Consider the following 26589-nt stretch of genomic DNA (forward strand, 5'->3'; position numbering starts at 1 on the left):
GGACTTGCCTCCTTGGTAGGGGTCGGAGGCCGTGAACTGCCTCCCTGCCCCCACCTCCTTCCTGCCTTCTCCCCCTTCTCCCCCTTCCTCCATCTTTCCCCCCTCCCGCTCCTCCTCTGTTGCTCCCTCCCCTCCCCACCCCTCCCCTCCCCACTCCCCTCCCCTCTCTGTGCCAGGCCTTGTGCTGGGGACTGGGCAACCCAGTGCCCCCCCAACCCGTGGGTCTCAGCAGGAAGCCAAGCACTTCGGTGAGATGACACGCTGTGACTCAGAGGTGGAGGGGCTCTGGGGCACGTGGGGAGAAGCCGTTCACACACTGTGGGTCCACCTGTCCACTACCACCAGCCCCCTGGACTCAGCAGCCAACAAACTCCACCAGGCCCTGGCATGGGTTGTTTAGAGTGATGTGGCCCAAGGTTTGGCAGGATGATGAGGGAGACTTCAAGAGCTGGACCTGCCCCCATGTCCCCTCCCCCTGCCTCACCCCTGCACAGGGAAACCGCCCACTCTTCCAGCACACCTGGAGGAAGTGGGTGTGGCTCTGGGGGCCCAGGCTTCCTCCTTTGGGGAGGAGCCAAAGGCAGGTGTCTGCACCTTGGCGTTTCTGTGTCTCTGGACAGAACCCTCTATTCCTACTTCTCTCCCCTTCCCTCCACTCCTTTGCAGCCTGCCACCAGGCCCCAGTGGACAGTGGGTGGGCGCTGGCGCTGCCCAGAGGAAGCCTGCCTACACTCCCTGTGGCTGCGAATTACGTGTTACACAGCTCGGGGCTTAAAACAACACCCGTCTTTCTCCTACAGTTCTGGAGGTCAGACGTCTGAAATCAAGGTGTCAGCAGGCTGGCTCCTTGTGGAGCCTCTAGGGAACAGCTCTTCCTTTCTTTCCAGCTTCTCGAGGCCACTCGCACTCCTTGGCTTGTGGCCCCTTCCTCTCGGGCCTCCATCTCTGTCCTCACATCTTGCGTCTGACACCCATCCTCCTGACTGCACGGGCTCTTGTGAGGACCTTGGGCCACCCAGATAATCCAACACAATATTCTCACTCCAAGTCCTTGATTTCATCACTTCTGCAAAGTCTCTTGACATGTAAGGTGGCATATGCACAGATTCCGCAGATTAGGACGTGGACATCTCTGGGGGGCTATTATTCTGCCTACCACAGAGTCACAGGCCCGTGTGTGACCCAGCCTGACCCCCACTGCCCCAGATCCCTCCCGAGAACAGCCCCGTGGAGCCCTCGAGTGAGACCCACCCGGCCGAGGCTCCATGGAGGGGCTGATCTCATTAAGGTGCCACCACCAGCTGCCGCCAGATGAACTGTAGTGCGACGTTCTTTCATTACTGGCTGCAAAACATAATTATGGATGTAGAATAAATTACATGTTAACATGGGTGATTACGCCCTGCTTCTCCCGCCATCATTAAGCAACTAAATAATATGGCCAGATGCTCTGGAACAGGCTGCAGATTGCAGCACGGCTAAAGCCGTGATGAAGGACACAGCACACAGCGACAGGAGCCGGCTCAGTGCTGCCCTAGTCAGACCCCCGGGGCGCGCCCAGCCCGCCTCCCCTGCTCCATTCACCTGGCTGTCTTGTTGAGGTCCTCCGTCAGGGCCCGGCTTGGCACTGTCCAGGTCAGGACTGCACCCCTTCCTCCCCTCCCTGTCCCCACCCCGTCCCTCCTTTGCCTTGGTTCGGTTTCCTGAGAAACCGCTGTTTGCTCTTTGTCCACTCGGCTTGGGCCTGGCTGCTGCTGTGGGTCCCTGGCGTGATCTGCTCCACGCCAGCCGCAGGCCCGCTCCCCACCTTCTCGGTTGGTCCGGAGGGAAGACCCCACTTCTGGCTCTGGCTCAGCCTGTTCCAGTTTGCATGTAACGAGTCACTTAATTTTGGTTTTCTGAGGTGGAAACGGGAGCGATGATCCCAGGCAGCCTGTTTCACAGTCACTCCCTGTCAGCCCCGGACCTGACTTCTTAAAAAGGCCAGCGTGACCTCTCCTCTGCCCAGAGCCTCCCGTGGTGCCCACTGCCCTCTGGTTGGGGTCCAGACGCTTAAAGCTCTGGATGAGGTGGTACTTGGTGGCAGCCAGTCACAAGCATGAGGGTAATGGGGTCCGTGGCAGCAGCCGGTGAGGATGCTGTCACCCCAGACGGCCCCACAACAGGCTGGCTTGTGCTGCAAGAAAGTCACTTGCTCACTGGACAAAGTGTTTACCCATTTATCCACTTTATAGGTGCCGAGTTGGAACTAGCCCCAGCTGGTCCCCTCCTTTTATGAAGTAATTAAGGGATGGCGGCCTGGCAGGGCCACAGTGCTGGTGTGAGCAGCACACATTGCTGCAGGCATGAGCAAGACACGATCTGAAGGCGGGCTCTGAGGAAGGCTGGGCGCCACATCGGGCAGCGATCTGATCCTTGTAGCCCTGCAGACCTAGGCGAGCCTCTCTATTTGGTTAACAAAGACTGGAGCTCAGAGAAGGTAAGTCACCTTCCCAAGGTCACCCAGCATTACACCTGACCTCTCTGAGGCCAAAGCCAGTGTTTCCCAGGTATGGCCCAAAGTACGCAGAGGTGTGTTTCTTATTTTAATAACTGTGGCATGTCATTTCCCATGTCCTGCTTCCTCAGTGTCCAGGAAACCACAATCTCCCAGCCCCCCTTGCAATCAGGCCGGGGTTACTTACGACTCCAGCCAATGAAACGCAGACAGAGCCTTCCCCTCCTGGGAAGGCCCTGGAGGCTGCAGATGGAGATGCCTGGATTCCTGCTGCACCACATGGAAGCGAGAGGAGAGGAGGAGACCAGGGAGCATTATTAATCTGCTGACATTCATTGTAAAGTACCTGAAAAAATGTCTGAAAAATTATAGCCTACCCATCAAACCATGGGGTCAGAGATACTGAGGCTACAAAGTGGGCTGTCTTTCTAAAACTTTTGAGTAAATGGCAGCACAGGTGGTCCCTGGAAGTGGTGAGTGTCTGGAAGGTGGGTGGCTGTGACTGAAGGTGGAAGGCCACCACCAGGCCCTGCTGCTTCCCCGTCAGAGGTGGAAATCTCCCCGGACACTGAGGCTTGGGACCAACCCGGGCTGTCAGTCTTTGCCTTTTCCACAGCAGGTGCCTTCTAGAAAACCCAATCTCCCCTCCCAGGGCTTCTGTCCCGTGCCCTCTGGCAGCCTTGGGGACATTTGGGCTGACTTCTCTACCAATTTAGAAGTCAACCATTTTATATCCAGAAAGGGAGAACAAGGCTTCTCCGAAACTCATCTTCCTGATTTATAAAGTCAGCGAATTCCAAGAAACTCGCTGTGGCCAGTGTTTTATGTTGCCCTTTTAGATGCACAGTCCATTTTAGGACTTGTTTAAGAGAGTGACAGGAAAATGCATGCTTTTCCACACGTAGGAAAATTGACAAGCCCCGTGTCCCCAATCAATAAAATCATATTCTGCTGACTTTGAGAAGGAGGCTGAAATGTCATCTTGGGGGTGTGCACTCTATGGAGAAACAGGCAGGGCAGTCCGGAGCTGGAGAGATCTCTGGGCCGTGCTGCTGATGTATTGAAAAACGATCTGGCACTGTGCAGAAACAGATGGCCCAGGGCTGGGGCCGCTGCCTCTCCGAGCAGTGCCTGGGAAATCACCCCAACTCAGCTACCGGCACCCGCTCCCCGGGGCAGCCGCAGCCTCGCAGACTGCCCTTGAATGAAACTCAGTAGGCAGAGGCTGCTGAGGGACACAGATGTACACACCACGGGGGCTGGGAGGGGCCGGAGGACATCCAATCAGCCCCTCCCTTCATACAACGCGCAAATCCTCTCAATGCCCACCGAGTGATTTCCTTGCCTCGGCTTGCATACCACCAGCGATGGGAGGCTCACCACTGGGGGATACCTCCTTCCTGTGCCTTCCTCCTCGGTGCCTGCACGTCCTGAGGCTGGTGGAGTAAGACTAATCCTGCCTCTGCAGAGTGGAGGCTGAGACTGAGACCAAGCAGTGGGGGCAGCCCAGCGCCTCCTGGGGGGCCTGTCTTGGCAGGACATTGGTCTCAGCTGCCTCCTGATGCCTCCTCCTGATCCCAGGCCTGTGCCTTGGGCCCCTTTCCCAGGCAGGCCAGCTTCTGACTCTGCATTTGCCCTGCCCTGGCCTTCCTCCCAGCTTCTGCTTACTCCGTTCCCTCCCCTCCTTCCCTTTTCTTGTTCTGACTGGGCTTCTCTTGCCTCCGCCCGGCTCTGAGGCCTGCACATCTGAATGCTTGCCCCCTGCAGCTGTAGCCCCCACAGTGTACAGCCCAGCTGGTCCCCCATTCTCTAAACAAGGGAGTGAAGGAAAGGTCCTGATTCAGGAAGCTGCACTTATGTGAGCCCTTTGCTGCTGGACAATAGCGTTTCCTCTCAGCACCTCTTCCCAGGCTGTACCGATCATCCTTAATGCACCCTTCCTTGCAGGAGACGCTGCCTCCTCCAGGAAGCCTTCTCGTGTTTCATGTGGGGGTGGGGTTCTTCCATTCTGGCTCCTGCCGCTCTTTCTGCACTTCTCACGAAGACTGGTTGCTTTATGCTTCTATGATAGTTGTGTGTGAGCATGCATGCATGTACACGGGTGTGTGGTGTGTGGATGTGTGTCTGAGACTAAACCAAGTTCCTGGTCCATAGGCTCTGTGCTCCCTGGCACACGCCACACTCTGAGGACACGCCGGATAGGTGAGGGAGGGAATGGACAGACGGCGAGTGAGTTGAAGACGCAGTTCATCTTCCTAAGCTAAGCCCAGCCATTGAGGGTGCAGCAGGCAGAGCGGTGCATGGGGAGGTGGTCCAGGCATGGCTGGGCCTGCCCGTCATCCCCTCGCCTTCCAGCAGACCACGCACTGTGCCAGCACCGGGAAGAGGGAGCAGCTCCTGTCCTCCTGCCCCAGCCTGCGGCAGCTTGGTCACACCACTCTCAGTGCTCCTGCCCCGGGGGGGGCTCCTCTGGCCCCTTCACCTGCACACCACCAGGAGATGCAGAGGGTAGAGCTACTTATGCCCAGACTGGGCAGATGGGCCTGTGGCTTGTGTCTCCCCCAGCTCATCACACCGCATACCCACCCCCACCTGCTCTGCCTCCGGTCTGCACGAGAGCTCTGCCCACGCACACACTGCTCCCCACATCCCACAGCAAAGCCCCTCCACCTAAGTCCGCTGTGCGTGGACCCCCTGCTCTCCCTGCATCCTGCTGCGAAGCTCCCCTGCCCAAGTCTGCCATCCACAGACTTTCCTGCCCTCCCTGGAACTTCTCTACCCTCCTGCTTGGACACCTGGCTGTCCCAGGTGGGACCTCGATCCCTGCAGCCTTTCAAGTGGAACCTATATTTCCCCACCACCTGTGTGGGTCCTTCTTTCTCCATGCTGTCAACCCCCTTCTGTAAAGCCCCAACTCTGAAGTCACCTCCTCTGAGGCACCTGTCACAGCACCAGCAGGTCAGCTCCCTCACCCATGGCCCTGTCAAGCATCCTGATCCCACTGTGGCCTCTCAGCTCCTCAGCCACAGTGACCTGCTTGCCCCCATTTGGGCCACCCTCCCTGTGGGTCACGTCCTTGATCCTGTCACTTCTGGTGGCAGCTGCTCCTCCTGAACCCTGGTTCTGAGCCCTCTCTCTCCAGCTCACCTGACTTAGTCTTCCAGGCTGTGTCCAGACCTCACATGCTTCGGTGCAGCCACGTTCCCACTATTAACACCCTCTGGCCCCTCACCTCTGCCTCCCTCTACCGGGTTTCCATGGCCCACGTGGCAGTGCCCGCCACTCCCCCTCGCCCAGCACAATCTCTCTGACATCTGATCTCCTGGGACCCCCCAGCAATCTGCCTGTGTGAACAGCCAACCATTCCTGGGGAAAGTGCGCCTGACCGCTGCTGAGTCTCCTATTAATCCTGGCCACAGATCTCACATGGGTGCCCAGCACTGCTGGCCAGACCCCCGTGCAGCCCTAGGGCGTCTCTTCCCCACCCTTCAAACCAACGCCCTTACACCTCCTCCCTCCAAAATCCCCCTACACCCCAACCCAGTCCCCTCACCCTATCTTGACCTTGACTTGTACTTCACCGAGAAAGTGGGAGCAGGTGGAAGGCGCCCCTCCCACTCCGCGAGCGCCACCTCCCACACCTGCCTGCCCCCTGCGAGTCCCAGGGCACGCACCCTGCTCCTCCCTGAGGCCGGCTTTCCCCGGAGCCGTCCCCTCTCAACATCCTGAGGATGTTTCTCCTGAAACTGTCCCCTCTTCCTGCACCTGAGCTTCCCTGGCATTTCTGGTACTGTCAACTACCTTCCTCGTTCCTAATTCCCCTGCCATATGTTAGGTCCCGGGGAGGAGGCCCTGCTGTCTGTGTCACCTCTGTGTTCCCAGAGCCTGACACAGGAGATGGTGAATGCAGTTATCTGGTTAACGGAGCTGAAGAGCAGATGCTTGTGTCCCTGACCAACCAGTCCATTAGCCTGTCACAGCTGCCGTAGAATCACTGCATCCTCCAGCCATTTCCATGGCCAGGAGCTCATTCGTCCCTGGGCTGGGTTTGGAGGTGTGTGGTGCCCACGGCTCTGGCCTGGGGCCTTCCGTGAATGAGACTCAGAATGTCAGAGTAGAAGGGCCTTAGGTCCCTGAGCGACATGTTCCAGTTGCCCAGAAGGGAAAGCCAGGTTGAAGGAGGCACGGGTCCCCCACCCCAGGCTCGGTGGTCCTGGCTGAGGTAGGTGACCCCGGCCCACTCGTTCAGCTCCCGTCCCTCATCTCTCACTCGTGTGCTGAGGAGTCTCTGAAAGATTCTCCCCATCACGGGGCGCATCCTGTCTCTGGGCCGCCTTGACGAGCCGCACCACCGGCCACGTCCCCAGTCCTCTGCCACCCCGCCTGCTTGCGGTGGCGAGTTCCAGACCCCTGAGGCCTTGCCTGTGCTTGTTATATGACAGTTTTGATCTCTGTGTCACAGCTCTGTGGCCACATTTCCCGCAGGCAGTGCGCCTCCGGAGCAAACATGAGCCTTCAAGCAGTGTGTTTGGGGACGGCTTCAAGGGGCTACAGACCCCAAGCCAGCAGCACCAGCCTCAGGATATTTGTTCAATGATGGGTGTGCATGGTTCCAGTAATGCACTTTGGGGCGGGGGCCTGATTGGGCAGGTGGGGGCCACGGCCCAGGCTTTTCCGGGGTCTGGGGCTGGGATTGGGGTGAATGTGAGGTGCTCATGCAAGAAATCTGGAAATACGACTTAGTTCATTCCACGGCAATTGACTGCCGGCGCTGTCTGAGGGACTGGGGACTGGAAGGTGACGAGGTCTGCAGGGCGGCTGCCCTCCTGGAGTCACGTGGTCAAGCGGGGTGGTGAGGAGGTGGGCGTCACAGATGGTACCGAGAAGCCTGCCAAGCAGCGCCGAGTAAACCTATTTGCAGAAGAACAATGTACGAGTATTGTTCTTGAAACGACGGGCTGCATTTAATCAAATAATGTTTTCTGTAACTCACTGCTAATTTGTTTTCGAGATGAACTTTTGGAATTCTTTCAAGTCGGGATCTATTTTCTGGCTCTTGGGGTCTACACACGTTGCCGCAAATCTCCATTTCATCTCAGCTGCTCTGAATAATTCACACACACCAAATTGCTCCTTGTCCCTCCTGTCCCCCTCCCTGAGCAGGGGCCGTGGGCGATTTCAAAACAAAGCGAGAGCCAAGAGGCTGTGGGCCTGGCATCTGCGGCAGGAGCAGGGGCTTCCTGGACGCTTCTCCTTGTCATGACCCAGCGCTCAGTCCTGAGAAGCAGACAGGAGATACAAAGACAGCGCGTCCTGTGACTCCTCGCAGGGCCCAGCAGAACGCCCCAGGACGCTGAGCAGCCCCTGTCCAGGGAGGGCAAGAGCCAGAACCAGCCAGGCCCTGTCATGAGGGAGGCAGACAAGCTCTTCACATTCCCATGCCCAGCACGCTGCGGGCAGCTCCACGGAGTGCAGGAAATAGTTGTTAAATTGGAATGAAGAGTGGAAGGTGCTGGAAGCCAAGCTCTGACTACCGCTAGATTTTGATTTACACTCGAAGGCCCGTTCCCGACTGGAACAGGGCCCCTGCTTTGCTTTATTCTATGCACCGTTACTGAGCACCTGCTGAGGGCCAGGCCCACGGCTGGGCCCGGGATGAGGGCAGGTGAGCACTGCTGTTTGGGTGTCCTGTGGAGTCATCCTGCAGGGTCAGGACAGGCGAACACTCACAGATAGGTGGACAGACGGGTGACGGGGACGGGCAGCAGACTCCTGTCCACGGGGTGCTCAGGACGGGACCTGCATTCCCCTGTAGGCAGAGCAGCAGCTGGCCCCACGAACACCCGCAAAAGCCTGCCAGGCCAGGGGAACAGCCAGCCCAGCAGATCCAACATGAGTGGTTTCCTCATGGCTCTGCGACGGGGTTGTGACTCTGGCCAACAGTCTGGGATGTGGACACAACCTCGTCCCTAAGGTGGTTAGACACAGCCAACCTGCCCCTCGAGGCCCGGTAGAAGTCACCTGACTGCTGCCAGCCTTAGTTTTCCAATCTGAGAAACGGGGATGGCCGTGATGAATGAAGGCAAGGCTCATTGCAGGACCAGGGCACGGTGCTCCGCAAACAGCAATGTCAGCGACTGTCCCTGGCCCTTGCCATCCCCGCCCCACCGCCCCGAGCCCTGGCACCCACCTGTTGCTCCCTTCACCTTACTTGTTTCCAAGGGTTGGCTCAGGTCCCCCTCAGGGTGGTCCATGGGGCAGAGGCAGGGGGGTCCTACATCGATCCCATCTGACAGATTGGAAACCTAATCCCGGGCAGGTCAGTGGAGTGCCCAGGGTCACACAGTGTCCAGTGCCACCGTGGGGATTCTGGCGAGGTCTCACTGACCCCAGCATTTACCGCTCCAACAATGCCCACAGAGACTCTCGGTGCAAGATTTCTTCATGTTCGTTTTTGCTCCTTCTGTGGAAAATTGCTCCCCCGAAGGCCTGCACTGGTGAAGGAGCAGGAGGAGGTAGAATGGGACGTCTCTTTCCCAGGAAACCACCTTTCACGTCACTCTCCCCCTGTATTTATAGAATAGTGAAGTGCCCGAAGAGACCGCCTAAATTTGTCTGTTATTTTATTGCATTTTTAGGGGGGGAAATTAGTAGCCAGTTTAATACCCAAGAACTTCTGGAATTGCCCGTCTCTCCTCTGCCAGACTGAGTGCCCCTCGACGCCAGGTGTCCTGTTGGACCTTTGGCACGGAGCTCTGCAGAGCTGTGCTGTGGGTCACCCCCAGGGCCGCTCTCTTTCCAGCCTTCAGGGACCAGCACAGACTGACAGGCTTTGGGAGGTGGGCCCTCAGCAAGCATGTCGGGCCCTCAGTCACTCTGAGCCGCAGGCCAGGCCAGGAGCTGCTGAGCTGCAGTAAAAGTTTAATTGAATCTCTCCTTCCCCGGCCCTTCCTGAGGTAACGTCGGCTCCTCAGAACGAACTGATGCAGCCACTGTTTTTCTTCTTTATTGTGCCTGCCACCGCCAATTTGACAGGGACGATGGTGGCACCAGCCTAGTGAGACAAGCAGCCCGGACCTGAGAGGAGCACCCGCCTGCTAATTAAAGGAGGCGGCAGCAGGGACGAGGGGCTGGGGGCAGGGGTGCTCACACAGCCTCTGCACAGCAGGATGGCAGAGGGGTCCGGGCTGGGGGCACCAGCCCAGGAAGGCGCTCTTCAGGAGGCCCGAGCTGCCACCAACGTGCTGGGCGCGAGAAGCTGTTGTGGGCAGTGGGGGTGGGGGTCCTCCGGGAATAACCTGAGAATCCAATAAGCAAAACTGAAGCAAGGAGGAGTGTGCGGCTGCAGCAGCCGTCTTGGCGACCTTATTTTCAAGCCCTTAGTGGGAAGGAAAGGATCGATGAGGAAATTACCATTTCTTTTCACAGTGCCAGCGGCGGGAGCCTCCTGTGCGGGGCCGCAGGGGAGGGGGCTTCTGTCCCCCACCAATTCCGGAAACTTTGGCCAATTAGAGACAGCTGTGTGACATCCACCGATTTCCCCAAGCGTGGCTCCTTGGCAAGAGCCCAAGGCTGGAGGTCCGGGGACTTGGATCCCATCTTGGGTCTGTCGCTAACTAGCTGTGCCAACTTCAATGGGCGTTAACTAGTCTCTCTGGGCCTCAATGCCTCTCCCTGCCTAGTGGGGATAACTGTGTCTCAGAGGCAGAGCAAAGGGCCACAGCATCGTCTGAGGAGGGACAGCTTCAGGGCACGAGAGGGACGTCTGACCAGCACAAAGCGTCCTATGCCTCAAGGCCAGGAAGAGCCTGACTTTAAAGCATTTTCCAGTTAGAGCAAGCAAGCGACCCCTGAAGTCATTTGACGTGATGCCTGGTGCTTGCACCAGCCTGGGTGGAGAAGTCACGAGAGCCGTGGCTGCCACCCCCATGAACGGATGGTCTCCTAGCACCAGATTTCATGCTTCCCAACACCTACCGCGAAGCCGATGTTGGCATCCCCAGGTGCCGGGCGAGGAAACTTGAGGCTCAGAGCAGGGTGTGTGGTGGAGGCAGGGCTGAGCCAGGTCCGGGTGACCCCACGGCCCTCCCTCGCCGCGCTCGCACACCTGGACTGGAAGGCCTGGGCGCCAGGGCAGGTGGGACAAGGCCGTGAGAGCCGAAGCCTCCCCAGAAGCAGGCCAGGTGCAATTACTGCTCCCACCTTACTGGGGGGGCCTAAAGCTCGCGGGGGGTGAAGTGAGGTTCCATGGCCTGCCGGCTAATCTGCAGCTGCTGTGCTTCTCCCAGGGTGCTGGTGAGTGTGCACACGTGCGTGTGCGTGGGGTGGGGCCGTGGGGTGGGGAGCACACAGAGGAGATGCCCGCTCCCCGACTTGCTGGCATCCCTCAGGGAGGGCAGAGCCAGAGCAGCCAGTGGTCCCTCGGCCAGGACTCGCCCCCTCCACGGCCCCGCTCAGCGCCCTGCAGCGGTGACTCACCAGCACCGGGGGCTGCAGGACAAGCCCAGATCCTTGCCGGGTGCCCCGTTCTGGCACCTCCCGCTGCCTGCTGTGTGATGTATCAGCGGCCGGCCATGCGCCAGCTGGAGGATGCATCATGGGCAAGGAAAGAGCCCAGGGCTCTGCAGCCCCACGTTTGTGGCCTGCCTTGCACTCGTCGGCCGGGCTCTGGGCTGCTGCTCAATCTCCTTGTGTCTATTTCTGTGAAATGGAGATGATGCCACACTGCGCGGGGCAAGGGATTTCCCTGAAAGATCCTCCGGAGGACAGAACCTCACTGTGCCTCAGGATCCTGGCGAAGTCTCTGGAATCAGGCACTTGGTTGAGGATGACAAAACATGTGGCGCCGAGATGCGCCATCCCACACCGCTCCATCGTGCTGGCCCAAGAAAGCACGATGGCAGAACTCCTGCTGGGGTTTTGTAGCTATTCCTGGATGAGACTCCACGTCGCAGGGGTTGGGCTGCACTGTACATACGCCTTTTTGAAGATCACCCTAAGAAGCACTGAAGTGACTGCTTACATCATGGAGATTATCTACATCACCTACAGGAACAAAACCTGCCCGGTCTGTGTGAATGGCGGCACTTGCAGGGACAGCGTCAAGCACAGACGCGGTAAGAAGAGGGTCACGAGCAGTACTGTGACAAGCGGACAGCCTTCGGACAAAGCACACCTTGCTCTGCGCTTCCCGCTGCGGACCCCAGAGGCACTGGCGGTCTCAGCATAAGAAGGAAGAGTGTGCAAGGACAGAAGAAAACACGACGAATTCTCTATAACCTGAGAGTAGGGAAGACAGTCCTGTGATTCAGAAGCCAAAATGCATCAAAAGCATGACGGAGATGTTTTGACTACAGCAAAAAAACAAAACCCAACACTACCACCAAACTCAAAGGACGATCGACAGAGCAGGCACCTGCAGCCCACAGCCCGGACTCACGAAGGCTAACCTCACACGTATGAAGAGCTCCCGAAACTTCAGAAAGAGGAACCAACAGCAGAATGGAAAAAACGAGCAGAGATGTGAGTGGAACGTTCACGGGAAACGTTGCCCAGATGGCCCGTTGAGTCCTCCCCCTACCCTAGACGGCCGCGTCCCAGCCCCTTCCGCACCAAGCAGCGGTGTCGCCATACCTCCTACAGCCTAGAGAGTGTAGACAGAGGTCACATCCACCAGCCAGGCCTTGACAAGTGGCTGGACGAGGATCCCCAAGTCCCTCTGCCTCCCCATCCCCGTCCCAGATGCTGGAAGCTGCCCTCGGGGGATTCATTTCCTGGTGAGCACTGTTTGTTGTCCGAAATCTCGGGCTCAGCTCACTCCTGAGCATCCTTTGACCTCCAGCGACCCAGAGATGTTTTAGATCCTTCTCCCTTTGGCCCATGTCCATCTTGTGGATGCTCTTTCATGGGTCAGAAGCTGGGCTGCCCGGAGAGCCTCAGTCTGTCCACGAGTAGGACGGGGCCTGGCACCTCTTCTGCAGGCGTGTGAGGTCAGAGGGGCGCATGGGCATGGTTGGTAGCAGCCGCTTCTAGGTGTCACGTGTGCCTGAGCTGCCACTTGTTACCTTCGAGCAGAATGAAGTGAAATGTCCAATAAAAACACACCGTTTTCATACTCCAGGACTTCACAGACTGTGAACCCTCAGCTTTTCCAGCCTCGAGAGTCCCTCAGGCTGAGACAACACCACCACTTATCCTCAGGACGTCCTCCAGTGTCACCTGTCCTGCTGACTGCTGGCTATTTTAGCATGTTCAGCTATTTGACATAACTGTGCCTTTCATTTCTGGATCCATCGCAAGGACGGAGCCTGGTGCCTGGTTGTCCACCCTGCACCGCCTGAGAGCCCCAGAGATGGACTGGACTGTCCCACCCAGAGGCTGCCTCCTTCCCACTCTTTGTAGAGCTGGGACAGGGAGCAAACCTGTCTGCCCCACGTGCCTTCCATAAATTCTCCATGAGCATTCTGTGACCTATAGGAGCCAGAGGAGAATTCTGGGGGCACCTGCTGGGGTCACCAGTCACAGGCTACCTGCAGGAAAAGGAACGCTGTGGAAATTTTAAAAAATTCCAGACCCAGCTACAGACAAACTGCGTGCTTCATGCTCTGGTCTCTGAGTATTCTGAAGAACTGCTGGGTTTTGATTCCAGGCCAAACTTTTAATAAAGAAAATTCATCCATAGATGTTCCACCATCAGCCAATATATTTAGTTATTGGAAACTGGGAGATTTAGAGGCAGGTTGGTTGTTTTATTTGCTTTCTGGATGGAACCATTTTTCTTGTGTATTTAATATCCTGGAGGAATATTTTCTGTAGCAAATTCTCGGTTTGAGACAGCAAATCCATTCTGGACCTATCAGGTCATTATTTTGTCTTCTGGTGATTCATGGAACAGGTATTTGTGCGTTTGTTTTTTTCTATGTCATTAAGGGGAATTGCGAAGAAATCAGCCCGTAATTGCAACCTGTAATTACAGAACAATTCCTGCCTGATTATGCTTGGACAGGTTTCTGTCACATCAGGAATAAAGTCAGTGGCCTCGTAGGCTGAGTTATGGCTTTATTAAAACCCAGGGCTTTTACACCAATGAGCAGCTCCTCTGTCTCACAGGGGCGTTTTGTATGCCATCTACCTCCGAGATGGTTTTTAAACAGGAAAGTATGAAAATGCCTCTTCTTTTAAGTTTGAACTGGAAGCTTGTCCTGGGCTGGTGCATGAGTCCGTCTGGCTCAAGGAGCAACCTCCAGCTAACGAGGTTCTGACTGAGGGTTGGGCATCCCCCCGCCACCCGCCGTCTTTCACGCCACGTTTCGGTGGATGCTTTGGGTTTTTCCGCCAAAGACATGTAGATGCCAGCAGTGACGAGAAAGCGAGAAAGGATTTTTTGTCTTGGGTTTGGATAGTCACCTATTTTGGATATCCAACCCCCCTCCAATATCCCAAAGAATATGTCGGGTGGAAGCGAATCACAGGTGCTGGGAGAAAGGGCGGATGAGAGGACGGGGAATGGAGAGACTCGGGGCCACGGAGTGCGGGAGCAATGAGTCTCCTCGGAGATGGGGACGGAGATGCTCCCAAACCTTTGAGCTGGGCCCCAGGGGGAGGCGAGGAGGTGACGCAGCAGGGCGTGCAGGGAGGGCTCCAGGGGCTCCGTGTCTGGGGCGGTCTAGAGGCCCAGCGGGAGGTGGCAGGTTGAGAGCGGGCGGGGGCAGGGTGAAAGGGGGCACCGTCCCCCTGCAGGGGGTTCTAGGCCGTTTGTGTCAAGGGTGCCACTGGTCCAAGCCATTGTAGAGACGTGGCCCTAGCGGCGGGGCGAGGAAGTGACCCGGGACAGAGTGGCCGATGGCCATGCCAAGTGGAAGTCGGGCCCCGTTGGTCCACAATTCCCCAGCACACCCCCAGAGTCCTCTCGTGCCCCCCTCCCTCCACTCCCGGTGGTTCAGGGCCCACCTTCGCCCTATTTATCATCCCATATTTTCCCAACTGTTGCCCAGGGCCAGGTGACAGGGGTGCCTACTGTGACCAAGCTGGATGTGGTCCCCAAGTGCTCCAGACCGCCTCCTTCCCCGACCACTTCACCATCTCTGCAGCTCCTGGGTACAGGGACCAGCGGTGTACATTCTTAGATGTTCTCCAATTCTTGACTCTTCAGCGTCCCAAGCATGACAGACATCAGCTTTGTCCCATCTAAGTGCCATCAACAGCCCTGCCTGGCATCGGCCCAGCTGCTGTTCCATGACCAACGACAGACACTCAGGAAGCACATGTGCTCACTGGTTGGAGCACGGTGCCAGGCAGACTAGGCTTGCCGGCTGCCTGGCTCTCCCCAGTGCCCCACGTCACTACCCTGCCACCACCCTGCCCAGCATGCCAGCCACCCGACAGCATGGGGAGGTGAGGCAGAGGTGGTTCCCACACCCCATACCACACCCTGGGACCAGCTGAGCAGCCCTCTTCCACTAGGCTGGGGCCAGGAACATCATCTCGTGTAGGGAGCGTCACTTTGACACTGCTCCTTCTCTGGCCAGCATGGAACCCCAGGGCACTCCAGAAAAGCTGTGGACATTGACATGTGTCTTGTCCAGCAGAGACTGCAGGGCTTGCTTAGAGGCAGGGGCCCAATCGGCTCCTGTGGACATTGCCCTGCACTGGCCTGGCTCCTTGGGGTCACCAAGGGAAGCACGTTGCCCAGCATCTCCAAGGCCCAGGGATCTGGGTCCCAGAGGGGGACGGCCACTCACCTCCTGAACCTGCCACAGCCCTTGGTGAGTGAACTGGACAGAAAAGGTGTTTTCCTTTACTGACTTTTCAGCAGGGGCTGTGGCAGCCACCTACCGCGTCAGGGCCGTCCAACGTGGACGCCCGTCCCCAGACTCCTCCCAGCTGTGCCCTTGGAGGAGGCCAGAGGGTGGAGACAGGGTGGGGGGTGGGGTCCCCGGCAGCGCAGCCTGCGAGCGTGCACAGCACCTCGGATCCCTTTAGCGGGAGGGAAACTGCAAGCTGGTTCCCTGGGCTCTGACTTTTGGGGGGATTTGTAGTTAGGGACCCAGTGGGGGATGTGTCCTTTGCTCTCTTCTGAAAGGAGGGACCTTCCTCCCTTTTCTGAAAAGAGATCTGGAAGTCTTGATCGTTTTTAAAACCCCCAGAAATGACAAGTGAAGCAAAAACATCTCCTAATGTTTTTATTTTCCTCAGATAACTGGAAGGTACAAAGTTTTCCTCGTTTTTTTACCTAAAAAATGTTCTTTCCACACACTGTTGCCCTCTTGACATCCCTTTCCCATTGGAAACTGAAGTTTCCCTGACAAGCCTTCCCATCTGCGGTTACATGACTTAGATAATTGAACAGGAAGAGAGGGATTCCTTTGATTATTATCAACATGAACTTGACTATGTCTCTATAAGGGTGAACACTGATTTTTTTTTTTTCTTTTTAGAAACAAAAACCATCCACTTATTAATCCAAACTACGGCATTGCATTTACAACATCCACTGCATAAACTGAACAAACAGGGTCACCACCTCAAGGGGGAACAGACGGACACCGCACGAGCATCTACGGGGTACACAAGTTCAGACAACGTGGGTACAGCGACTTCACTCTATGCTCTCTGACCATCGCTTTAGCAAGTACTGGACACAGGTCTGCGTGCTGCTGGAGCCTCAGCGCGGTTGATCTAAGAGACAACGACACAGTCAAGAAACAGCAGCTGCGATGGGACGGGAGCTACACGAGCCTGCGCCGAGCGCAGCCCGGGGCTCTTGAGGAGACAAGGCGATCACAGCCATCGGAGCCGACCACGACTGAGGAAACGTCCGTGCCACCCTAATGGTGGGCCGTTCCTGGGCGAGAATTGGCCAACAGTCACTACCTTGCTTCTTTAGTATGTTCTGTGACCAGAGAGGACGGACGGGGCAGAACCGGGGTGCCATGGGCTGCAGTTCCAGCTGCAAGTACAGGGGTTTCTTAGGACATCTGTGGCCCGCCGGCACGAGTGGGAGAGACAGGAGGTAATGCCATCCCTCAACGTCAGGATCCGCATTGCTGATGATTTTCCAAATTAGTATGATGAGTACCATTTTGGCAGCTGTTTCACAGGAGTTTCCTTGTGGACGAGGACTTGGACCATGGCTTCTGGGCAGAGAGAGCTACAACTCGTCAGAGCGAATGACGTGGAAGAGTGTGACGTTGTAGAGGATCTGGTGGCCATTGTTCCAGGCATACAGCGCCCGGTCCTTGGGGTTGTAGTCCAACATGGAGATGTGGGAGTATTTGTTCTGGAAGGGGATGTCGATGTACTCGTAGGTGGAGGCGTTGGTCTGGTATGCGTAGTGGACCTTGGTGCCCCCCGAGTAGCCGTTGGTGACGTAGAGGGTCCCGCAGATGATAAAGGCCTCTCCAGCACTGCGCTTGGGGTAGCTGGTGTTCCAGGTCTGCAGGATCTGCAGCGAGATGGGGTCCAGCTTGCTGATGACGATGTTGCCCGCGTTCTGGTTGGTGGCATAGACAGCCCACAGCCCGTTCTCGTCCACCATGAGGTCGATGTCCGAGTGGCCACCCCAGGCATAGTGGTACATGTTGTTGTAGCCTGCGTAGTCCAGGCTGCGCGTCTTAAGGATTGTCTCCGTCTTCAAGTCGAACCTGATAATGATGTGACTCTGGAACTTGTTGAAGTAGATGGAGCCGTTGTAGACCACCTGCCCCGTGCCGGACCAGGGGTGGGGCAGGCGGTGCGAGGTGAAATTGTCCGTGTTCATAAAGTCAGTCATGGACTTGTACTCGCGGACAAAGCGGTTGTTGTGGTAGCCGTCCATGTACCACACCTGCAGAGAGAGCGGACCCATTAGCACTTCCCAGGACAGGTAGGGCTCTCGAAAGAACCAGGAAAGAGTAATTAAGACTAATGGGTGTCATGACCTTCCTCCAAACCCAGAGTGCACTTTTTAGAAGGGGACAGGACTGTGTCACTGCCAGAGAAGGAATCATCCAGTTTGGAGGGAGGACACCATGGGAAGGCAGCCGTGGAAAGGGACAGCACGGCAGTCTCCCCAGTGCCTGGGCTGTGGAGCTTACACAGTTCATACAACCAGGGCAGGCCCCACACCGAGCCTTCTGCTTGGGATGCCACACTGGCGAGCTCGCTGCTCGGCCACATGTATGGAAGAAAGGGACCCCATCAGCATGAGCATCCCAGCAGCAGTGAGATGGGCCCTGTACGAGTTCAAATGTTCACCGTACTGGTGGTTCTTGTCTGCTGTGACCACTGCTGTCAAGGCCACCTGAAAGGGCCACCTTTGTATGCCAGTGTCAGGCCTCTCCACCCTGCCCGTCTGTCATCACAGCACAGGTTGAGTCATCCTATCTGCAGGTGGAACATTACTCATGGCATTTGGGACACTGTGACTATACTCACTCCTTGTCACACCCAATCGGGGGTAAGTGCCTCCCCGAGAACAACGTGGGCTTCTCAGAAGGTTCTGGCTGTTGAAATCAACCAAGATAACAAACCCAGTAGAGGCTCAAGTTTGGGGTTACAGAAGGAGAGATTTTGGATGATTGCTTAAATGCCAGTCGACTTGAGAACTGTCTAGACTTGGTACAAAATGCTTTAGTCATTTTCAACCAATATGGGAGCAAATTAGAAAGCAATGCAGTTAGGCAGATGAAAATCTGGCAGGCTAATGCCCTTGCCCGTGCATCTGTCTGACAATAAGACAGCTGCCTGATCCATCACAGGCTCCGGTAGCTGCAGGAGAGATTAAGGATGCGGGAGCTTTCAGACTTGGCATTACACATGCGTTAAAAATTTTAAAAAAGAAAATCATAACCTTGTTCCTGAGACATCCATTTGGGTGCTTAAAAAGGCAGATGCACTTTTTGTTTTAACGAGACTTTTTTTTTTAAAACTGGGTCTCATTGGAGGCTGTTACCATCCTTAGTCTCCCACAGACTGCCCTCAAGGATGTGGGTCACAGATTAGGACAGGACGGGCATTGAGGGTACTGACTCCCTTGGTCGAATTACTGAAGAGCCGCCCACCTCTGCCTCCCGCCTCTGCCTCCGCCTCCGCCTGGCTATTTTCTGAGGCAGGGCGCTCACTCTGCTTTTCAGACTCAATTCAAGAGACATCTCTCCATGAACCCTCTCCTGACCCACCTCTAAAGGAATCGCCTCTTCCTGTCTTGCTATGGAGAACATCTTTGCATATGTTCACACACCAGCCTTCCCAGCAAGTGGGACCCAGAATAATCCCTCCCTCGACCCACAGTGTCCAGAGCCTCCTTCCTGTGGCAGAACTGGGTGACATCGGCATCAAATTACTAAGGATTTCTACATCACCTTTCCCTCCTGTACACTGGCAAATTGAACACAGGACACAATGCTTTCCGAAAACGCAACTGCGGTGGGGAAGGAAAATCAGCACAGGTGCTAAACAACAAACAACCAGGTCTGGGGCCTGGGGCAGCACCAGGGAGGTGGCTTTGGACAACTGCCAGTTTCCATGGAGTAAATATTCCCACTGTGGCTGAGCTGTCACCCCATGGGAAGCCACGGGAGGCCACAGAGAGGCCGTCATGAGAAGTCCGCAGGTCCTGGTGACAGGAGCCCTGTTTTTAGGGGCCCGTCCCGAGTGCATTCACAATGACCTCCTCATTTGGAATGCCTTTTTCTCCCGTCCTACCCACGTCCCAAGGCTCAGATCTAATCCCGTCAGCGCCGTCTGGATTTGTGTCTGGGGAGGTGGCCCTGGAGACAGTGCTGGTTTTGGGGTGATTTTACACCCATGCTTTCAGCAAGACCCACGGGCGTCAGCTAAAGGCCACGGCACAGCTGGGCTGTCTGGATGCCTGGGCAGCTATGTGTCATTTTGGGGGGCTTTTGCTGTGCCAGACACTGGTTTTGTCTCTTGCCTTCAGTCCTCACAGGAGCCCATGCACCAAGGGAGCTGTTACCGCCCCATTTTCAGACTAAAAAACTGAGGCCAGGGTGGTGTGCTGACTGCAGTGGACAGAGCCAGGAGGTGACTCAAATCCTGTGCTTGAAACCTGCTCTGGCCAGGGGTTCCAATCAGGGGTCATTATGCCCCCAGGGAACACTGGCCATGTCTGGAGACAGTGTGGGTTGTCAGGGCTCGGGGGTGGGGTGGGGTGTGCTGCTGGCATCTGGTGGGCAAAGGCCAGGGTGCTGTACACACCCTACAATACACAGGACAGCCCCACGATAGAAGATGTGCAGGTCTCAGGTGTCAACGGGGTGAGGCGGGAAAGCCTCCGTGCTCTGCCGTCCACTCCATGAACTTGCCAGCCAAGCGGCTAGCGTCCCGCAGCCCACTTACCGTTTCTGCTCCCTGTTCCCCTGGAGGGCAAAGCTGTTCCCATGTCACACACCATGCCCGGCCTGCATCCTGAGTGTCCGGCGCCCCCAGCCCCTAGCAGCAGGCAAGCAATGGCACCCTGGCATTCGGGGACAGACAGCCTGGTCATGTGAGGCTTCATCCAACTTCCTCTCTTTTCCTGGTAAAAGGCCCTCAGAGGCAGCCGCAGGTGGACGTGAGGGTGCGAAGGCCTGGCTTGGAGGCTGCAGACCCGAGTGATGTATTTATAGGCAGGTGTAAGACGGCCCACGGGCCTGAAGATCTCCGGCTCCCGCTTGAGAGCCACGAGAGGACATTTCTTTCCCAGGGCAGGACTGAATTTAGAAAGAAGCGCACCCTTGACCTTTTTCGGCCCTAGCAGTCTTGAGGAAAGAATCCGTGCATGTCCAACCCCAATGGAGCGAACGTCCCAAACAGAAGTGAGCCCATTTTCAGGAAGACGTCTGCTGCTCCCACTTGGCCTCAGTTTACCCTTCACAGATGGGGCTGGGACGACGTCACCCCGGCTCTTCACCTGCTTCCTGTGTCGGAGGCTCACAGGTGGCACCACAAGCTTTCAAAGCATGCTGTTCCACTCAAGCAGTGACTAATCTGAGTCCAGGACCTGGTTCCAGGCTCCCCCACCATCAGTTACGCCACTAGTCCCCTCACTGGCCCCACAGCCATAGTGTAGCCCACATGAACCTTCTAGAACCCCAATCCAACCTGTCACTCCCCTACATAAACCCTTCCTAACTCCACAACTCCAAACTCCTCTGCCCAGCACAGTCAGTACCCCGCACCCCCACCTGCCACACAGTCCTGTTCCCACCAGGCCACGCCGTGTACTCTCAGATGCCTGTCCCATGCTCTTTGCCCCTGGATGAGCCCGGGCCCTCCTGCACGCCCCCAGCTCAGGCTCACCTCCTTGGGAGGCATTCCCTAAGCCCGTGTCCTCTAGGCAGGTGTCAACCCTTGCAGTGGACTGAATAGTGGCCCCCGAAAGATATGTCCACATCCTGGAACCTGTGAATGGGACCTTATTTGGAAAAAAGGTCTTTGCAGAAGTAAATTAATGACCTCGAGATGAGATCATCCTAGATTAGGGTAGGCCCTAAATCTACTGACAAGTGTCCTTAAAAGAGACAGAAGAGAAGACACAGACAGGGAGAAGAGGCTGTGTAAAGACAGAGGCAGAGACTGGAGTGATGTGGCCACAAGCTAAGGATCACCCAGAGCTTCCAGAAGAGGCAGGAAGGATCCTCCACAGAGCGTCCAGAGAGAGAGCGCCATCAGGCCGACACCTTGGTTTCAGACTTCTGCCCTCCAGAACTGGGAGAGAATCCATTCCTATTCTTTTGAGCCCCTGGTCTGTGGTCATCTGTCACAGCGGCCCCAGGACACAAATGTACCCTAGACCTCCACACCCACACATCATGATCGCTGTCACTGGGGTATTCCCATCTGCCTCTCCTGCTCGACACAGGGGCCACCTCCTGGCATCACTGTGGCCCCAGCACCTGCCCCGGCATGGCTCACTTCATGTTTGTGGTCTGTCAATGAAGGACCCGCTCCATCGATGCCAGGGGGTGAGGGGCTTCCCTGTGGCTGGGGCGCTCGTGCCAACCTGGCAGCAAGATGCACCTCCACAGCCAGCCTGCTGGGATCCGGGCCCGACCACTGCAGCTGTGTGACAGCAGGAGAGCTGCTGCCCCTCTCTGCGCCTCAGTTCCCCTGGCTGCAACACACACCATGTGAGGACCTACCACCTGCCACTGCTCCATAAATGCCAAGCATTCTCATTTCTGTCTTTAGCCTGGGGCAGGAGGAGTGGCCCCTGAGGGCACTGCTGAAAGAAGGAGTTCTAGGACCACCTGTGGGCATGTGGCAGGAGGGTCCAGCTTCTCTGAAAATTAAGACCACAGTGAGCTCAGCCTGGGGACCAGCCCAGGACGTCCACAACACACCATCACGACACCCGTGCCTCCACAAAATCACAGAGGCCCAGGGAAGACCAGGATCCCTGTGACCAGGGCTTGTAAATCCCCCATTCGGAGAGGCCCAGAGAGAAGGACGGTCTCTCTGGGGATCACACGGTCAACACAGTCACAGCTGCCACCCTCTCTGCTCACCAGAAAGCACGTCCACCTGTCTGCATCTCGCATATGGCGCGTCCACGCCTACCTATGCCGCCAGCTGCCCTGGCTCCAAACGCCCGAGGCCGCCCTCTGCCCCACAGAGCCGGTCTGTTCAGAGACAGCGACTCTCCCACCCAGTCACTCCCAGATGTCACCACCAGTGCCCATGTCCTCCAGCCATGGCCTCTTCCAGGCAGTGGTCTCATCCCCCTTCCTTCGCCCCTCAGGGACCTTGTCCCAAACCTTGTATGGTGGCCCCTGTCTGCGCCCCTGCAGAAAGCAAGCCCTCCAGCCGGCGTCCTTCAAGGGCAGTGTGGCATCCACATGAGGCCTTGTGGCTGGGCTCCTCCAGCATGAGGCATGTCCACAGCGGCCCTGTGCGGGCTGGGTTGAAGGATCACCCTCCGTGGGGAGAGAAGTACCTGTGAGCCGGGCATGCACGGCCAGCCTGCTGCTTGCTCTGGGCCTTGGTTAAGTGGAGCCCCAGAGCCACAGCCCCCCAGGCCTGAGTCTCACAGAGGACCCGGTGGGCACAAGCTGGCTCAGGATGACTCAGGCAGCCGACCTTCTTGAGGTTTCCAATCAGCTCAACCAATGTGCATCATGCAGCTCCCTTCTTCCAGGTACTGGGGACACAGTCTCTATGCTCCAAAAGCACATGACCTCAGGTCAGAGCTCCCCACGGGCCGTAACTCCATGCACAAATCCTCCTGCTGGAACAATCTTAGGGTCCACAGGCATAGGACAGGAAGATCTGAGAGAACATTCTGGAGGCAAGAACAGTGCAGCCCATGGGACAGGGCAGCAGGAGGCAGAGCCTCTCCCACCTGAGAGTCCCACAGGGCGAGGGGCAGGGCCTGCAGGGGGCCATGTGTTCCTCGAGCCCTCTTGACAAGTCAGTGGCCCGTGTGCGTCCCTCTCTCAGTGCGCAGGAGAGGCCAGCTGAGTCACTCTTCATTACCAGCTAGACGGGCTGCCCGTGGGTGGTGGGGCACTGGTGGCCGGCCCCACGGCATCTGTATGCTCAGTGCCCACCATCCTGGATGTACCAGCACCCCTGGACGTGACCGTGAGGTACAGAAAGTTAAGAACGTCCTGAAGGTCACAGAGCTGGTGAGGGCAGCAGGGAGATCCAGACTCCAGTTCTAAGAGGCTCCAAAACCTTGGTGTTGGGCTCTGGGCCACACTGCCCACAGGGACCCTGTGCAGGTGCCCACTGGTGAGACCCATGGGATGTCCCCGATGGCCCCATGACTTATCTCCCCACAACAGGGCAGGAAAGGACCAAGATTGCTGGCCCCCAAGGTCCACCCTGGACCCAGGCCTCCTGACAGGCCGTGGGGTCTCTGTATCAGTCGTCCTTCTCTAGTCCAGTGGGCAGAGGGCCACATGCTACACATCCCCCGAGGGCCTCCGGTGAGTGAGGCCAGCCGTGTCCCAACCAGAGCCTCTCCTAACTCTGCAGCACAGGCTGCGGGGCCCTGAGAACTCCCCGCCCCTCACAGCGACTCTTGTCTTCTGAAAAGTTGACAGAGGACAACTTCTGAAAGCTGTGACATTCTGCTCCTTGCCCCTGCCTGCCTCAGGGGCTGGTCCCAAGTCCCTGCCCAAATCCCCTCCCCCACCCAGGAGGGTCCCTTCACCAGGAAAGATAAAACAAAGCAAAGGACCGATTCTTCCTGCTCACGTGAGCACGTGTGCGTCTGGAAACGCTGTGCTCTCAGGGGACAGGGCTTCTCTGAGACAGGATGCCCAGCGCTGCTCCCCGTGGAAGAGAAACTGGGTGCCCCCACATCGCGACTGCGTTTCAGTTCCACGTGGTTGAGTTTACTGAGAACATGGGACTTTCCTAATTGTGCCGATTATGTTCATCTGCTTTTCAGCGGAGAGGGCCATCCCGGTCCAGGGCAAACAGGGCGAGGGGCGTCTGTCTCGGCATTCAATCCGGCGCCACCTTTTGAAACACATGTGACACAGCCACCGGAGGTCAAGAGTGGGGTGCTATTTAAAGGGCCCTGGCTAAGTGGCTTGGTGAGCACCTGTCACACGTCCTCCTGTTAGAATTGCTAAGATCAAGGAGCCTGGGCCACTAGAGAAAATGCTCTGAAGGGAGCCGTTAGCTGAGTGGGAGGAGACAGGGAGGTGGAAGACGCTGGTGGTTTCAGCCAGAAGCTCCACTGGGGCAGGACAGGTTGAAAAGGAGCAGGGAGAGATCGCGAATGTCCCCGCTCCTGCAGAGAAAAGATCTGAAGGGACGTTCATGTTTATTGAGCTGCAGGTCCTGTGCTGACCCCACCCACATAGTCTAGTGCATTCTGGATAATTTGACCTTCAGGAAAAGAGATTCTGTAGGATCCTTATAAAATATCTGGATGGCTTTGACACTGCTTAGATGACAGAAAGAGACTTTTAAGCACTTAGCTAAGCACACTAATCGCTTCAGGAATTACACCACCCCTCTGAACATGAACTTCCTGGGGGTGTTGACAGGGTAGTGCTGGTCCTGTTCTAATGTCTGATGACAGGGAATGGGGTCCCTGGAGCTCCAGGGGTCTCCTGGGGGGTGGGCCCAACCTGGCAGTGGATTCACGCCTGAGAGCCCGGCCGACCCCGTGAAGCCCTCCCCTCCTCCACGGCTGGTGAGATGGGGCAGGCCCTGGCCGCGGGAGGGAGAGGAGGGGCTGAGAGAACGGTGGGAGCGCCTCGGTGCCCAGCAGAGTGCCTGGCACACAGTGGTGCTTAATCAATGAGCCGAGGAAGGACCCATGCTAAAGCATTCCCAGAGAACCTCGCTCTGACAGCTCAGTGCAAAGGAAGCAGGGACACGGAGGCCGGCTCAGGACAGTCCCTCCCATGCTCTCATGGGCACAACTGCAGGTCCCCCAGAGGGGGCCTCCGCAAGGGGGTCCCTGCAATTCTCCCCTCCCCCCTTGGCCATGCCCTTCTTACAATGCCCTTCGTGGCAGCTGCACTGAAGCCAACATCAATTTTTTTCCTTTTTGTTTTTTGTTTTAGATCGAGTTATTGGCCTCCTGTGTGTGTGATCAGAATCAGATGGGAGATTGGAAAAGATCAAAACAAAACACAACACTGGTGCAGATCAATGGCAGGACCTGAGGACAAGTCACTTAGCAGTCTGGGAGATGCGGGCGGCCGTGCTGAGCGCACGGGGAGGAAAGACCAGAGCCCGGCGCTCAGAGCAGGCGCCCGTGAAGCCTCTGCCCACCCGGCACCCCGTCTCCTCCCTTCCTGAGCCATCGGCTCCCCACAAAGTCCCCCCCTTCCTCTCCTGGAGAGCAATTGAGTCGTCATACAGAGAATAGATGTCTAATGATCACAAGCACCCATGAGCATTCGGCAGCTTTGCCAGACACACCCTCACTGCAGCATACGGAGCAAACAGCCCGGGCCTCCAGGAGCCCCGGACACTTGGTGTCTGGAAAAAAGATAATTTGACTAGTGCTCTCTAGGACAAAGGAGACCAGTATCAAAACAGGAGCCAGGAGGCACATCTGCAGTATTAGAAACAGGCAGAATACTCCAGATTTGGGTGTCCCCCACAGGCAACCAGTTCCTGCTCACAAATCCCAGCTCAGTGCACATGGGCTTGTGGGGTGGCTGTCCTGCTCTGTGTAACAGGGTGGGCGGGACTGCACGTGGGAGGTTTCGGGAGCCTGTGCGAGGAACGTCAGTGCCTACTGTAGCTGGGAGTTCAGCGACACTGCCAACCAGCCTGTCAGTGTCCTTGGGCACAGCATGTGATACCCCTGGGGTGAGGACACTGTGTCTTCTCATCAACTCAGCAGAGACAAAGGTGATCTCAACACTGGAGGGTCACTGAGAGGACCAGACCAAGAAGGGCATGCAGAATGCTCCAGATAAAGCACACAGTGTGGCCGCACCACGGCCACTGTCACTTTCTCTGATACAAATGGAATTAACGTACAGACGCAAAGTGCCCAGCCCAGCCCAGGCACACAGGACCTGCCTTCTAAGTGTCTGCCACCGTCATCTGTCTTTATTTCTGTATTATTACCATCATCATTTTAATAATGATAATAACTACTATCATCATCATTACCATATATTATTATTAACATCTGCTGCACGTGGAAGTTTCCAACCCAACTCCAAACAGAGGTGAGGTTTCCCAGGTGGGGTGAGGGATAGAAGGACAGTCAGAGCAACAGACAAAGAGTTAGAAAACTCCCAAGCAACAGCTGCCACAATTCGGAAAACAGGACAAAAACAACCTCTCCCCCCACAAACACCCCTCCCCAAACGTATCCCAGGTTTGCAGTCGGGCCGGCCCCTCCAGCACTGTCCAGCAGCAAACACTGGGACGGGGTCTGGGCGTGTGGCTGGTGGGACGGCGCAGCCTCGCCCACGGGGCTGTTAGTAGGACACAGGCTCACGGACAGCCAGCTCGTCCTCCCCACCCCGTCTTTGCAGGAGAGAGGGTGCCGGAAGCACCATGCCACGTCCTGATTCAAATGTAAGAGATCACGCCCTATCCCCCTTCTAAATGCTGGAGATGGCGAAGCGGGAGACAAAGATCAGAAACCTCCGGAGAGAGGACACGATCCAGACACGTCCATT

General features: G+C 56.7%; 1 protein-coding gene across 2 annotated transcripts in view; it reads right to left on the minus strand.

Annotated features, from left to right (window-relative positions):
• Positions 1–15661: 15661 nt before the first annotated feature.
• Positions 15662–26589, minus strand: part of OLFM1 (olfactomedin 1) — a 42932-nt gene continuing 32004 nt past the window's right edge. For both annotated transcript variants that reach the window (XM_063082141.1, XM_063082140.1), the window contains exon 6: positions 15662–17321. In XM_063082141.1, the coding sequence (XP_062938211.1) occupies positions 16647–17321 (675 nt within the window). In that variant the 3' untranslated portion in view covers positions 15662–16646. The remainder of the gene's footprint in view (positions 17322–26589) is intronic.

Source organism: Cynocephalus volans, chromosome 17 (genome assembly GCF_027409185.1).
Source record: "Cynocephalus volans isolate mCynVol1 chromosome 17, mCynVol1.pri, whole genome shotgun sequence".
Classification (NCBI taxonomy): Eukaryota; Metazoa; Chordata; class Mammalia; order Dermoptera; family Cynocephalidae; genus Cynocephalus; species Cynocephalus volans.